This window comes from Amblyraja radiata, chromosome 11 (genome assembly GCF_010909765.2).
Source record: "Amblyraja radiata isolate CabotCenter1 chromosome 11, sAmbRad1.1.pri, whole genome shotgun sequence".
NCBI lineage: Eukaryota > Metazoa > Chordata > Chondrichthyes > Rajiformes > Rajidae > Amblyraja > Amblyraja radiata.
In genome coordinates, this window is record NC_045966.1 from 16,881,782 (window position 1) to 16,898,236 (window position 16,455).

The 16,455-nt window shown below is 41.4% G+C and overlaps 1 protein-coding gene across 1 annotated transcript; it reads right to left on the minus strand.

Moving 5' to 3' along the window:
- Positions 1–1,632: 1,632 nt before the first annotated feature.
- eif4ebp3 (eukaryotic translation initiation factor 4E binding protein 3) lies at positions 1,633–14,557 on the minus strand. Its single transcript, XM_033029420.1, has 3 exons — positions 14,271–14,557; positions 8,613–8,789; positions 1,633–2,272 (listed from the first exon to the last, which is right to left on the minus strand). Exons 1-3 carry the CDS (start codon positions 14,398–14,400, stop codon positions 2,241–2,243), a joined length of 339 nt encoding a protein of 112 aa, XP_032885311.1. The 5' UTR covers positions 14,401–14,557; the 3' UTR covers positions 1,633–2,240.
- Positions 14,558–16,455: the final 1,898 nt, after the last annotated feature.

Sequence of the window (16,455 nt, forward strand, 5' to 3'; positions counted from 1 at the left end):
TGTATATATTGCCTTTCCTTCAACACTGCTGGGTCAAAATCCGAGAACACCCTACCCAACAGCACTAGCAATAATCGCTACACCGCTAAAATCTTCTCAGGCACGAAGTGATGAGCAATAAGTGTTGACCTTGCCAGCGACACTGATTGGGGATGATCAGCCATGATCACATTGAATGGCGTTGCTGGCTCAAAGAGCCAAATGGCCTACTCCTGCACCTATTGTCCATTGACACTCGCATGTCATAAATAAATCTAAAACATTTGGCTGCAAACTCACCCTATCACCCTATAAAATACCAACATGACTAGTGCTGTATCGCCACAATTCATGGCTAATTTCATGGAAAACTCAGATAAATTGGAAAGCCTGAGAAAATGCATCACAAATATAAACCTTGGACTCTGTTATTTACTGATAACCATTTCTAAACAGGTGAGAAATGTCAAAGCGTTATATTCATGAAATTGGAAGACAATAGATTTTTCAATTTAGATGGCTGTGGATGGGTAATCTTTCACTTTTGTTTTAAGGTGCTTCAACACTCAACATCCCAAAACTAGGCATAACTGCAAAGACCCAACTCCACACTGCCAGCTCGAGGCAAAACGACATCTGCCAATTCTACATTCTCATGATAGATCCTGCATTTAACACCTGCACAGAGTATGCACTCAAACCAGACCGACAATGCCCAGGATCTTTCATCATGAAAGTCCAGTGCTTGTCAGAATCTCCCTGATCCTACACAAACAGCTGTGCTAAGTCTTTTGAAAATAGCTGAACACTCATGTCAAGATATCCCCAACTTCGAAAGCAAAGCAAAACAACATCGTGCCTGCAGCAATCTGGCAGATTGGCACAAAATTCCTCCTCAAACAAATTTAAAGCAAAGAAATCAGCTTAAATGCTTCTCATTGTTTACCATATTTCCAGAATTTCATATCATCTGCTAACTTTAAAATCATCTGTGGCCCTAACAGAATAGAACATTGAACAGTGCAGTACAGGAACCATGCCCTTTGGCCCACAATGTCCATGCCAAACATGATGTCAGGTTAAACTAATCTCTTCTGTACCAATTGTGATGCCTAAAAAGTCCTCCTTTCCCCAACCAGTTACAACTTGAAAGTGACAATGATTAAGTCACAAGAGGACTTTTCCTTTGATGGGTCTATTGACTTATTGCATGGAATCAACTGTCAACAGCAGATCCAGTAATCGGGCATGTGGCGATTTAGGCCTTGGTTGTCCTGACAATTGCACCAATGTGAAGACTCCAGAATAATGCAAGTAAAAAGAGCAAATAATGCGTATGAAACGTTTGTCGTTAACCATAACACTCCACATTTTCTTGGGATTTTGTAATGTACTGGAATTATCGTATCAAAAACCACTTGACTGCAATTATTGCACCTCTATCCCATTAACCATCACTGTCCTATGCGTAGGTTAGTTTGGACTCCACTGCAATTCAGCCCTAAAACCCATGATGCTGGGGTCCGGCTGTGTGACAGTTAAGTTGGAGCCAAGTTTATTAAATATAAATGTCTTAAGTTACAACAGTGGATTTTTAAAAGTACATCATTATTCCTAAAGGACCTTGGAAAGTACTGAGGTCATGAAAGTTGCTATGTAAATACAAGAACTTTGTCTTTATTTCGCACCATAAATATAATCAGAATCTCAGATACAAGATTGTAAAATTGCAGCATTTCTGTAGAATTCAGCACTTCAATTACCACCAAAACAAATCCCACGCCATTATCAGTGAGATCAGTGAGTTGCCCATTGAATGCCTTTCCCTTGCATCATTATGCCCACCGAGGTATATTTTTTACTAGCACTTAAGGAAAATATGGAGTAGTTTCCACTCGATGTGCTAGTCAGAGCTCGTGGTCAATCTTGCTGCTGCAAATGCATCTGGACCACTGACTCCTTTATGGCTAATTAAAAACTTTCAAAATTGGAATTGAGGACCAAGAAAGCCATCATGTCTGGACTAAAGTAGTAAACTTAAAATTAAAAAAATGATACAACTTCTTACAGAAAAGCAGCACCAAAAATAAAACAAAGCACCCTAGAAGTCTGCCCTTCCCAACTTTCCCAAAATTACAAGTTACAATGATTACATTTCCACTGCTGAAGTTATTAGCCTCATCAGTTTTTGAGATGGTGCATTGCTCTTCAATAAACATGTGTGCTTCTGTCAAAGGGATCAAATCTTCTTCCAGGTTGGTTTAAATATCCATCTCAAACTGAGCATCGTCAACTAGAAATTAAAAACAACACAAAGTGAATACAATATTATTTTTGCACTTACACCATTACATGAATAGTTGAAACATTTCAAATCACAGATAGTATCTTGCATTCAGGATTCTGCGTTATTCTGCATACTTCACCTTCAAAATAAATCATACTTTTGGATTGTGGAGGAAGGAACTGCAGGTGCTGGTTTATACCGAAGATAGAATCAAAATGTTGGATTGTGGAGGAAGGAACTGCAGGTGCTGGTTTATACCGAAGATAGAATCAAAATGTTGGAGTGACTCAGCCAGTCAGGTAGCATCTCTGGAGAAAAGGAATAGATTAAGTTTTGAGTCAGATCTCTTCTTCAGACTCAAGCTTTTGGGTTGCAACTTTTAAATATTAGTTTGAAGAGAAAGCTAACTTCATGGTCTTTATATAGCATTTTAAATACTGCTCTTCAGTTTAAATATTGAAGATTTTATCTGTAACTTTGTAACCAGTCGACTAACATGGTTATTCGTTCTGGGATGTGTGGATTTTGGGCAAGATAGAAATGTATTGCCAACCCTAATTACCCCAGTGGTGAGCTTCCTTCATCAATCACTACAGTCCCATCTGGTGCATTTTCACTTGTTTCCAACTGAAGCACCAAGCTCAGTCAAATCCTGCTTTGATCTCAGTGGTGATTGCCTGCATTCAGGATTCAGCGTTTTGCATGTTAGGCTATAATGAGCTGCATGGTTCTGATGCAACCTAAAGTGCGCATCATTTAGCAGGTGAATGAGAACTGCTTGTTAGCACTCTCCTTGATACCTTTCTTCTCTTTATTGACGATTATAAGGCTGGACTGATAAGGTAGTAATTATCCAGAGTGGTGTTTACCCATTCTTGTTCTCTATTTTATCGTGCAGAGAGATTGGAATCGGGCAATTTATCACCATGTCAAGTTGATGCCAGTACTGTACTTAGTTGCATTGGAACAGTCTGGCCGGAGATGACTAGTTCTTAAGCCCAATTTTCAGTACTATAACCAGAATGGATGTGGAGAGTCCAGTAGAGGGAGAGTCCATGACCAGAGGGCCTTAGAATAAAAGGACATACTTTTAGAATGGAGATGAGGAGGAATTTAGCCATAGGGTGATGAATCTGTGGAATTTATTGACACAGATGGATGTGGAGGCCAAGTCATTGAGTATTTTTAAAGCAGAGATTGATAGGTGCTTGATTAGTACGGGCAAAGTTTATGGGGAGCAGGCAGGAGAATGGTAATTGAGAGAGGAAAAGAGCAGACAATGTCCCGAATGGCCTACTTCTGCTCCTATGACTTCTGATTTAATTCATTCCAACATTCAGCCTTTGCATTTGCAGGGTGCTCAGCAGCATCTTGACATTATGTAGACACCAATGAATTAACTGGGGTGTAAGATGTATTATGCATTTAGCATTTCAAGCTTGTCTTTTGCACTTATGTGGTATGTTCTACTGGTGAAGAGAAGATGGTCTTGGAACCATTTCATTCCATTAGTTGATCAACTGTCCACCATCGTGCACAAGTGGATGTGGCAGGACTGTGACGTCTCAATCTTGTCTGCACGTGTGGAGTGCTTAGCTTAGCTGTCTTTATCTCGAGCTATCATAGAGCTATATGTGAACAGGTCCTTCAGCCCATCTTGTCCACGCTGACCAAGTTTCCTAACCAAGGTAGTGCCACTTGGCTTGCCGATAATCCCTCCCAGACCATTCCTATCCATATTACATGTCAAAGTGACTTTTACATCTTTCCCCTTATACATTAAACTTATGACTCCTAGTTTTAGACTTCCCCACCCTGGAGAAGACTGTGGCTCTTCACCTTATCTATGCTCAACTCATGATTTTATTATCCTCAAAGGTCTTGCCCAGCGTATCCTTATAACTCAAACCTTCCAGATCCAGGAAGATCCTCGATATTTATTGCACCTTTTCCAGTTTAATGGTATTCTCCCTATAGAAGGACTATCAGAACAATACACAGTACTCCAAATGTAACCTTACGAACAGTTGTTAAATGACATTCCAACTCCTGTATTCAATAAATTGATTCCCACCAAATCAGGATTGAGGGCAGTATGATGCGTGTTAGTCGAGGATCTAGGGTGTGGAACTGCAGTTCCCCTGCTGCAGGTAGATAGACTGGCAGCAAGAGAGTTGCTCCCTTATTGCATCAGAGACCAGGTTAATTCACGACTGCAGGTGCTGTCTGTATGGAGTTTCTATGTTCTCTCTCTTACCCCATGTGCTCCAGTTTCCTCCCACACTCCAAAGATGTACAGGTTTGCTTGTTAAAAAGAGTTTGGTATTCCGAAAAGCACATGGAATCATGGGATTTGTCAAAGGTCACTCGCGATAAACATTCTCGGCAGCTATGCTGCTGCATGAATACAGACCTGCATTTCATTCGTAGTCAGGATCGAACCGGGGTCTCCGGCTCTGCAAGCACTGTTGAATTGCTACTGGACAGTCTTCGTCCCCTCCCGAGCGTCCCTGTCTGGCGGCGGCCGGAGATGTCCGGGGTGACCCTGGACTGACGGGACACCGGCCTGGAGCAGTGACAGCCCAGGCTTACAGCCAGCGTGGAGAAGAAGCGCTAACTCCACTGCTCCGGGCCGCTGGCTGTCGCTTAACCCAGCCGGACAGGCAGAGTTGAGCTGGAGTTAGCGCTTCTTCTCCGCGCTGGCTGTAAGCCTGGGCCGCCACTGCTCCGGGCCAGTGTCCCGTCAGTCCAAGGTCACCCCGGACATCTCCGGCTGCCCTTGGGCAGGGATGGGACACTCGGGAAGAGATGGGGACGGTCCAGTAGCAATTCAACAGCGCTTGCAGCGCCGGAGACCCCAGTTCGATCCTGACTACGGATGAAACGCAGGTCTGTATACACACACAGCACAGCTGCTGAGAATGTATATCGCGAGTGACCTACGATCTGGGCATAAGCAGTCAGAACACCTAACTCGCTTAGTGGCATGTGTAAATTGTCTCTAGTGTGTTGGATAGTGCTGGTGTATAGGCTGATCGCGGGTCGGCGCGGACTCGGTGGGCCAAAGGGACTGTTTCCATGCTGTACCTCTAAAGAATGTTTATTGGATGGCCAGATTTGGTGCCAATGTACAATGCCAAGCACATTGGTGGGTATTCTCAGTGCAAAAATGGTCATGGTCTCCATAAAATGTATAATCCCTACTAATACTATTATATTGATGGAGGTATCCATTTCCACTATCAATTTGATACAACTGAGTTGCATACCTGGGCCATTCTAAGCAACTACTAAAAATGGATTACATTGTGGTCGATCTGGAGTCACATTCAGGCAAGAATAACAGATTTCCTCACGGAATGTATATTAGGGACCCAGGTGAGTTTTACAACCATAAAATTGTTTCATTATCGTCTGAGGAAGGGTCTCAACCCGAAACATCACCCATTCCTTCTCTCCAGAGATGCTGCCTGTCCCGCCGAGTTACTCCAGCTTTTTGTGTCTATCTTCAGTTTAAAACAGCATCTGCAGTTCCTTCCTACACATACTGACTTTTTAAATTGCATATTTATTTCACTTAAATTCACCAGCTGTTGTGGATTTTGAACTCATTTCTCTAGATCATTAGACCTGTTTTCTGGATTACTAATCTAGTAAAATAAAGCTTTATGCCACCATTAACCTTGGAAATTCAAACGCTGCGATACACATTGGCTTGTGTGAGTAAAGTCCTATATGTTGCCTGCTGGATACAACATTCTATTTCAGGCAATGCTCGGGCAGCTGATTCCAGCTCGCTGCCAATAGAAATCACCCCAGCATATTAAACAACACATTTTCTTCGATAAACAGATGCACTGTAACTAGTGTCCACAGTTAAAATAGCAGCTGTCGACAGCATGCATTTCATCTGTTAGATATCGGGAATTAAATCTACCAGACCTAAAAACACAAACATGTTCTTAGAATATGTTTACAAAATTTAATTATTTTGTAAGTAACATTTACTATATAAAAACTGCACAGTAACCAAAAATTACAGCTGCAAAATTTCACCTATTGATGATACAAAATACAAACTTTTAAAGGACAATTTAGTGTAAGTTATGGTTTTCACCACTCAAAATTACTGAATTGCAGTAACCACACTTAATAAAAATGATTATATAACAACTTAAAATGTACTTTGTTTTCATTGGCACCTGCCACTTGGTGTTCCTATTGATGTAGCCCCATTTAAATTGAACACCTACTGGTACTTCTTCCTGTGGTTTGTTTTTTCAAAGTGAATGTCAGCAAGTTATTTGACTGTGCAGGGCTCATATGGTATTTTGTACTTCCTGAGGTCACAGAACAGCAACCAGGAGTAGAAAAAAATCTGCCAAATTTCTTCAAGTCCCCCCCCCCCTCACCCACCCATCTTCCTCAAGATCTTAGCTAGGTCAACACATTGTTGTGCTTCCAGTGCTAGTTAGCGTATCATGGATTCAGTCTGAAGACTGCAATCTTTGTGGCTGAGTACTATGTTGGCCTAACCTTTGCTTCAGAGGTCAGCATGCAACAGCATTAAAAAAAACACTGGAAAAAAAAGTAATAGTCTTTTCTGCAAAACATTGTGCTCTATAATTTCTGGAAAGGTGTTCATTATTATTGAAATAGGTATATAAAAAATAAAGGTATATAAAAAATAAAGTTCTCAAACAAAACAAAGACTTTTCCTTGTAAAACTTTCCATTGAAACAGTGATCAATAGTAGCAAAGCCAAAGTAGCAACAGTATTCTGATTGGTAGTCGCAATTTGTTAAAGTTTAACTTTGCTACAGGTACAATGAGAACCAATGAAGTGTTTACAGGAGTTCACACACCCACTATAAATATCAACTTACAGACTTTAACCTTTCCTCATGACTGAATCAAGTACTTCAAAACAAGTTTCCAGGTCATATGAAATCATTCGATACATGTGACAGTCATGAATGTAAAACCTACAAATGACTTAATGTACTGTATTATTAAAATAAGCCACATCTGAGATTTTTTTTAAAGATTGGCAACAATGGCAGTACATGTTTGGGCACATAAAGAAAAACAAGTTTTAGAGTTGGAGCAGCAAGAACTCAATCTGTCACCTTTATTTAGTTTTAAGACTCACCACATCCTCCAAATTCCAAATACAGTGCAGCCAAACTTTGTACAGAACTGACATTTTTTTTAAAGTCCTTTTCAAACTGCAAGAGTAAAGGGACATTGAGAAGCTTCAATGCAACTTGCTTGTTGACTTTTGCTCTGTCTGCAGCAGGGTTGGTTTGATATATATTCTTTAGAATATTTTTTTCCTACAACCATAACTTGCAACCCCAATTCCCATCATCTGAGGAAGGGTCCCGACCCGAAATGTCACTTGTCTATTCCCTCCCCAAATGCTGCCCGATCTACTGAGTTCCACCAGCATTTTGTGTTTTGATCAAGATTCCAGCAACTGCAGTTTCTTGTGCGTTACCAATTTCCATTAGTTAATTATTGTCAGGTAAACCAAGATAAAGTAAAAACTTTAATTTGTGTGCCATCCAGTCATTTCCTACCATACATGACTTCATCAGGCTGGAGAGAAAATAAACAGAATGCAGAATTTAATGCCACAGCTGCAGAAAAAATGCAGATTCCAAAAAAAGTGCAAGGCCCCAACATGGTAGATTGGAAGATCAGGATATTCATCCCTAGCATCTGAGAGGTCCATTCAAGTGTCTGTTAACAGCAAATCCTGGCTGATTCACCGTGATCAGGATAATATGAGATTTACTTAAAATCTTTATGGAAAAGCATTGTGGAAAAAGCTGAAAGTAATAATATTCATATCGGAGGTGCTCAGCAAGTCAGGCATAATTTATGGAGGGAATAGACAAGACGATGTTTTTGGTTGAGACCCATCTTCAGGCCGAGAGTGGTGGTGAGGAGAAAGCTAGAAAAGAGAGGTGGAGGTGGGTGCAGATGTCCTCCATTGCCCAAACCAGAGCAAAGAAAATCCTCCCGTCCCTTACATTGTCATTGCACCAGCCTTCACATTCATCACCATAATATCTACCAGCAGCCTTATCTTCCCCTCTCTCCTCTGTTAGTATTTTGAGGGAGCATTTCCCAATCAAGAACACCCTTCCCCTGTGTTCACCTATCACTTGTCAGACCTTGTCCCATCGCCACCGTTATTCCAGCATTCTCCCCCCCAATTTTTGAAGTAGTTCCCAATAATCATGTTTAATGTTCCCCAAGAAACACCAAGCAAAACATCTGAATATGCTTAGGCAGAGGGGAAAGAGGCACCATATTACAACAATGAAGGACACATTACCTGGAGTTTCTTTTACCGATTCAGTTTCTTGTTCTTTAAGTTCGTCAACTTTGGTTAAAGTTGAGTGTTGAGGCAGAGTTACGCCTGGGATCTGAGGTAGGTAACAAGGAGGGGTTCGAGCGAGTGGAGAATTTCTGCATTCCATCAAAAATTTGCGTCCATACACAATCCGTGTACCTGAGCAACAAATAAGATGAGTATTTAGCTTTTGCTAACTTTTTAAGGCATGCCTGATAACCCAAACTATAATTTGCTACCACTCCTCCATGGCAATAGCAGAAGATAAAAAGACCTAGAGGGCCACCACAAGCCTGCCTTACTATTCAATATGATCACCACTGGTCTACTCTGGCCTCAACTCTTCCTCCGTGCTAGTTCTCTCTAACCCCCAATTCCTTGATATTTCAAGTATTTAACCATCTCCACGAACACATTGACTAATCTGGCCGCCACCACCCTTAGAGGCAGAGAATTGCATAGATGCAGTATCCTCTGAGAGGTCAGATAGGTGCCAGTCCCTTATTATGTGTGATGTCACATCTTCGTGACTCTCCCCCGAGTGGAAACCAACGTGACCCAATCAATAGTCATTCTTCGTGTGCAACCATAAATAACAAGCAGCGATTTCTTTCTCCCTGGTTCACTAGACACTATACATTACATTTTCAACCTGCAGATTGTTCTGCCAGTAAATTACTGCTTAAGAGTCCCTCACTGTATTTCATTACATGTGACAATAGTGAACCATAATCATCAAACATCATCATCAAGAAATAACCAAAATTGGTGATTTCTTTGTGTTGCTCTTTGAGCAGCAGGGTAAAATTATTTGCCACACCACAATGATTCACTCATTGTTTTCTGTCAGCCACCACTGCAGCAGGGGCTCTGCTATTTTCTGCAAGTCCAGCAATTGGCTGCATCTTCCCTTGCCTCTGCTCTTACGATTCACAGTGGTCCAGGTTCTCTCCAGAGGGATGAAATCTGGTGTATTTAGGGCCTGCCACTGAACATCATTTATGTAACTCTCATTAAGGGCAGCGCAGTGGTGCAGCTGGTAGAGCTGCTGCCTCTCAGCGCCAGAGACCCGGGTTCAATCCTGACCTTGGGTGCTGTCTCCATGACCATGTGAGTTTTCTCCAGGGGCTCCGATTTCCTCCCACATCCCAAAGATGTGCAGGTTTGTAGGTTCATTGGCTTCTATAGAAAATGCTCGTAGAGTGTAGGGAGTGGATGTGAAAGTGGGGTAACATAGAAATAGTCTGAATGGATGATCAATGGTCAGCGGGGACTTGGTGAGCCTGTTTCTATGCAATTAACAAGACAATTAACCAAGAGGCAAACCATTGAGTGGTGGGTTAGCCTTGCGTCAAAAGAGTAGAGAAGTGAAAAGCAACGAGCCAATGTTTCTAAGGTTGGCTGATTGATAGACATTTTATCAGGACATTAAGCGGACTTTTGAAAGTGTCATGGAGCTATATTTTTCATTCAATAGTTAGTACTCCTGGCAGGAAGTTAGAACTTCCTCTGCAATGCACTGAAATATTGGTTGAGAATATGTGCTCAAATTCTGGGTCATTCCTTAAACCCAGAATCTTTCAATTCAGGGGCTACCAATATGCTCCATGTAGTCTTTCATTATTGTTAACAGAGGCCTCTTAACTTTTCCCGAGTCCAAGAATCAGTCCTAATTTGCATCTTAAAATCAAAATCGAGGGTTCTAGATTGCAGGTGTTGAAGATAAAAAAAAAGCTTGCACTGCATACAGCCATTGCATTTGAAGTTATCATATCAGTGCTCCAATTTAAAGAGGAAAGTCTGATGATAATCTTGACTGGACTGCTGGAAAGATGTCTTGAATGGTACTTTATTGTCACGTGTACTTAAGTACAATGAAATTCTGTCTTTCTACTTCAGAGAATGTAGCTTCACATGATTGAATCACCATGGTCCACAACTGGCACCCTTTATTCTTTTGTATTTATTTATAAATATTTAAACTTGAAATGCGCCATAGGATGGCAATCTAAGATGTTAATTGTTAGATTTTAATGTTCTTATTCAACCACCTGTTAAATATAGGATTCAGTACTATCAGAAAAACTCTCTGAGATATTCAACAATTTTAGGCTGTAAATAACTAACACAGAATGTAGGGAGATAGTAACCACACATTGGAGATTTGAAGTGGAGTTAAAAAGTAAAATTGTTAAAATACATATTATTCACTTTCCTCTTGGAAGCACTGAGCCACAAAACATCCCCAAAAGGTGGGAGAAAGTATTAGTTACTTATTGACATCTTCACAATCTTGCGGGTGGCTATTTTGAGTTATACTCTTACTACACATCATCTCCAGATAATAGTATTAAACACTTTTTAAAATAATAGCAAAAAATGCTGAAAAAACTTAGCAGTCAGCAAATTTTCAGGTTAACGACCTGTTGTCAGAACTAGGAAATTGAGAAAACAAGCAAAAAAAGATTGCAGAGGAGGAGGTGGATAGAGTAAACAATGAGAATGTCTGTGATTAGGCAGAGAGCAATAGAATGCAGGTGACACAAATGCTAATAGTGCTGTTTTACGAGGGGGAGGTGAATGCTTGTTAAATCATGCGTAATGTCTGGTGAAGATGTAAACAGGGGCTGAATGGAGGCAGAAAAGGGAGAAAACCAATACAGAACACAGTCATTGCGTGATACCTGAAACAAAAGGGAACACTAAAAATATTCAGCAATTCAGACATATGAAAAGAAAAAAACTAATGCTAATGCTGTAGATGGATGACCAAATTTATCCAGTTGTTTTCATCGCTCACTGCAGGAGAATGCTCTCATCCCAGTAATTAGAATGTTGCATATCTTTTAGACAGCCTCCAAAGCCAGGGTGTTCTTTTAAAAAATATATACAGTTCCCTCCATATAATAATAATAATAATAATATCTTTTGTTTGGGACAAAGACCCATCATTTATTTATTTGCCTCTGTACTCTGCAATTTGAGATTTGGATAAGAAACAATCACATGTGGTTAAAGTGCACATTGCCAGATTTTATTAAAGGGTATTTTTATACATTTTGGTTTCACCCTGTAGAAATTACAGCAGTGTTTATACATAGTCTCCCCATTTCAGGGCACCATAATGTTTGGGACACATGGCTTCACAGTTGTTTGCAATTGCTCACATGTGTTTAATTGCCTCCTTAATGCAGGTATAAGAGAACTCTCAGCACCTAGTCTTTCCTCCAGTCTTTTCATCACCTTTGGAAACATTTATTGCTGTTTATCAACATGAGGACCAAAGTTGTGCCAATGAAAGTCAAAGAAGCCATTATGAGACTGAGAAACAAGAATAAATCTGTTAGAGACATCAGCCAAACCTTGGGCTTACCAATATCAACTGTTTGGAGCATCATTAAGAAGAAAGAGAGCACTGGTGAGCCCACGATTAACTATAATCTTGAAAATGCTTTGCCCACGATCCAAAGCATACCACTTCATCTGTGAAACACGGTGGTGGGGTGTTATGGCCTGGGCATGTATGGCTGCTGAAGGTACTGGCTCACTTATCTTTATCGATGATATAACTGCTGATGGTAGTAGCATAATGAATTCTGAAATGTATAGACACATCCTATCTGCTCAAGTTCGAACAAATGCCTCAAAACTCATTGGCCAGCGGTTCATTCTACAGCAAGACAATGATCAAGCAACAAAGGAGTTTGTCAAAGCTAAAAAATAGTCAATTTTTGAATGGCCAAGTCAATCACCCAATCTGAACCCAACTGAGCATGCCTTTTATATGCTGAAGAAAAAACTGAAGGGGACCAGCCCCCAAAATAAGCATAAGACTGCAATACAGGCCTGGCAGAACGTCACCAGAGAAGACACCCAGCAACTGGATGTCCATGAATCGCAGACTTCAAAAAGTCATTGCATGCAAAGGATATGCAACAAAATACTAAACATGACTACTTTCATTTGCATGACATTACTGTGTCCCAAACATTATGGTGCCCTGAAATGGGGGGGGGGAATATGAATAAACACAAAATGTATAAAAATGGCCTCTACTAAAATCTGACAATGTGCACTGTAACCACATGTGATTTTTTCTATTACAAATCTCAAAGTTTGAAGAACAGGGGCAAATAAATAAATGATGGTTCTTTGTCCCAAACATTATGGAGGACATTGTATAAGAGGTGAAAAATTATATACACTTCAGGTGTGGCCAGACCAGTATCCTGTACAACTGTGGCAATACTCGACTTTTAAACCAAAACCCTTTTGCAATACATTCTATGATGGCAATACCTTCCTGACCCACTTGCCTGTTGATGCTTTGCAATATGTTGACAAGAATTAAATCTATCCACATTCACATACCTGCCTGCAGATTCCTCTCACATGAGTCAATATCCTCACAATCTTTCACATTAAACTCCATCTGCCAGCTTCTCATCAACTCAGATGTCCAGATGTGAAGAAATAATACCTTGATTGCAACATGTCATCCCACCCATTTTTACTCATTTTTCAAGGACTAATTTAAAACATTTTATTCTAGTCATTGCGAAACATGCCTTAATCCTCCAAATCTCACAAAATGCCACATTGGCAGAATTCAATGGTTACCAGGGTCTATTAATATCTCCAAAAGACCCCCCCCCCCATCCCGACTGTGAAGTACAACAGGGGTTAGGGTAGCATTGCAGCAGGCCTGCACTTCCAATGATCCTACGCCTGGGATCTGTAGTAACGTCAATTCTTCAGATCGCGAATCCATTCCAGCACTGAGCCCTACCAGCAGTAATGGCAACTTGTTTAAATCAAATTGAGCACCTTTCTTCCAGCTCAATCAATGGAATCGAGTTGCTCAGCCGGATCTGCCTTGGTGCTTTCTGACACTGAAAATAAGTATTCCTTCTAATGCTTAGGAGTTAATCCACCCCCTCCCCACTCCCTCCATCCTCCCATTTTGTGGGAAATCGCCAACTTCTTCCACGTGGCTCCCAAACGAGGTGCAAATGCATAAGAGGTGAAATTGATATTTTCAAAGGTCTTTTATTGTCACGTGTACCAATGATATTCGAATTATTAATTCCATCCAGGATTTACCCAGAGATGGAGCACGATTTAAGAAGCTGGAGTGACAGTAAAACTATTTGCATTCGATTAGGCAGTTAGTTTCTGCTGATTTCCACGTCGAGGAGGAAGGCAGAGCAGGGCTTGTACATCAACAAGGTTCCACGAGTCTTTCAAAATATTTACGTCGCTCTGACTTCTGCTGCACGTGATTCGGAGCAGGGCCAGTTGCAGGAGAGCGAGAGCGCCAACCACTGCAGCCAGACCTGACATGTATTGACAACAACAGGAGGAGCATTGCTGAAATTACAATCTTTAAAATATTGCAGGTTTCCAACTTAATGCATCGGATACACCGCTTGGTCCGCACTAGAATCTGGCAAACGGAGGGGTCCAGCAGCCCCCATTCTGCTGCAAATTTATCTTTCAATGAATTTTAAGCAAGAATATTTAAGTCCCGTCACAAACACTGGTGTTAAACCACCTTACTGAACGTTTACTCAATCGGCTGTAACAAATAACGACACGAGTACGGAGGGAAGGGTTGACCCCCACCATTGGTTACATTACCTCCTGGGGTGGTGGAAAACAAGGTGCCGCCCGGGGTACTGCTGTACAGTTCGGGCAGTTGGGATAAATCCTTCTGCAGAACTTTGGTTGGGATCGGGCAGCTTTTGGTTTGATGGCAGTTCGCAGACATTTTTATTTTTTTTTGCAAACTGTAAAACTTTGCCAGAAGTTTGAAGCCGCCTTGTTCCACGGGAGCTGTTTCGCAACGAGGACCAGCAATTGCTATAAGAAGTCGCGCTCCCTCCGTCCGCTGCAGAATAGTGAGAACAACCACGTGCAACTCCGTTTACAAATAAAGGGCGGACATGACGCTCGGTGACAGGCAGCAGCCTCGGTAAAAACAGTTCCTAGAAGTCTTCCTGATTACTCACGTGGTGTTGCAGATCGGCTCCCAAAAAGGAGACACGCAACAAAATACACGCATGCAAACATTTTTTTTGGTGCTTCGTTGGCAAAGCCAGCATTTTGTAACCCATCCCCAATTGCCTTTGAAACCATATGGATAAATTACCTTGTGTGGGAAGGAACTGCAAATGCTGGTTTACACCCAAGACAGACACTAAAAGGTAGAGTTACTCAGCGGGCATTTCTGCAAAGATGCTGCCTGCCCCGCTGTTACTCCAGCTTTTTGTGTCATAAGTGATAGGAGATTTTTAGGCTATCATGTGTCTACCCCGCCATTCAATCATGGCTGACCTATCTCTCCCTCCTAACCTCATTCTCCTGCCTTCTCCCTATCCGTACTAACCAAGAATCTATCTCTGCCATAAAAATATCGATTGACTTAGCCTCCACAGGCTTCTGTGGCAAAGAATTCCATCTTTCTAAAGTAACATCCTTTAATTCTGAGGCTAGGATCTCTCGTCCTAGACTCTCCCACCATGGAAACATCTCTCCTCTTACTAGTGGAAACATCCTCTCCACATCCACTACATCCAAGCATTTCACTATTTGGTAAGTCAAGTCAGGTCACATTTAAAAAAAACAACTCTCGTTGGCCAAAGTGCTTTACATTTATTATAATATCTAAGTCTATCTATCTATATGGTAAGTCTAACTATCTTCAGGATAAGTTACTTTCTGCCAGGCAAAAATATAGCCTTAAGTTGGCATATAGGTGACAACAATAATGACATCTGCATCATATGTGCTCATTTAAAGCTAGTGTTATTTGTAAGAATAACTTGCAGACTGGTGTTCCCACCTGTGGTTGCTACCTTTTTGAGGTGGGTCAAGGATACAGGATTTGCGAAAAGCCTTGGCGAGAAGTCACCTTGTTGTTTATAGATATTCTGCCGCCAAAGTGCGATGGTAATGGAGAGAATATTCCGCTGTAGATTTGAGGGCAATCAAGAGATACCAGCTCGGGTGTGGAAAGAGCTGCGCCTAACTGCACACCTCCAAACCTGTCCTATCCATGTGCCTGTCTGCTTTATATATGTTGGGATAGTCCCTGCCTCAACTACCTCTTCTGGCAGCTTGTTCCATACATCCATCAATCTTTGTGGGAAAAAGTGACCCCTCAGATTATTCTGCACTTCACCTCTGGTTCCCTGATCCACCTACTCTGGGCAAGAGACTGTGCATCTGCCCAATCTATTTATCTCATGATCTTGTACCCCTCATCCTCCTGTGCTCCAAGTAATAAAGTCCCAGCCTACGCAACCTCTGCCTATAGCTCAGACCAACTAGTCCTGGCAACATCCTCGTAAATCATCTCTGTACTCTTCCCAGCTTGACAATATCTTTCCTATCACATGGTGCCCAGAACTGAACACAATACTCTATATGTGGCCTCACCAACATCTTATACAACTGCAACATGACCTTCCAACATCTATACTCATAACTCTGGCTGATGAAGGCCAATGTGTCAAAAGCCTTTTTTCACCACCCAATCTACCCAGACTCCACCTTCAGGGAACTCCTAGATCCCTCTGCTCTACAACACTGCCCAGAATCCTACCATTCACTGTGTAGGTCCTGGCCATATTAGACTTCTCAAAATGTAACACCGTACCTTTTTCTGCATTAAATTCCAATAACCATTCCCCAGCCCACTGATTAAGATCCTGCTGCAATTTTTCACATCCATCTTCACTATCTGCAAAACCACCCACTTTTGTATCATCAGCAAACTTGCTAATTTTGCCATGTATGTTCTAATTCAAATAATTGATATAGA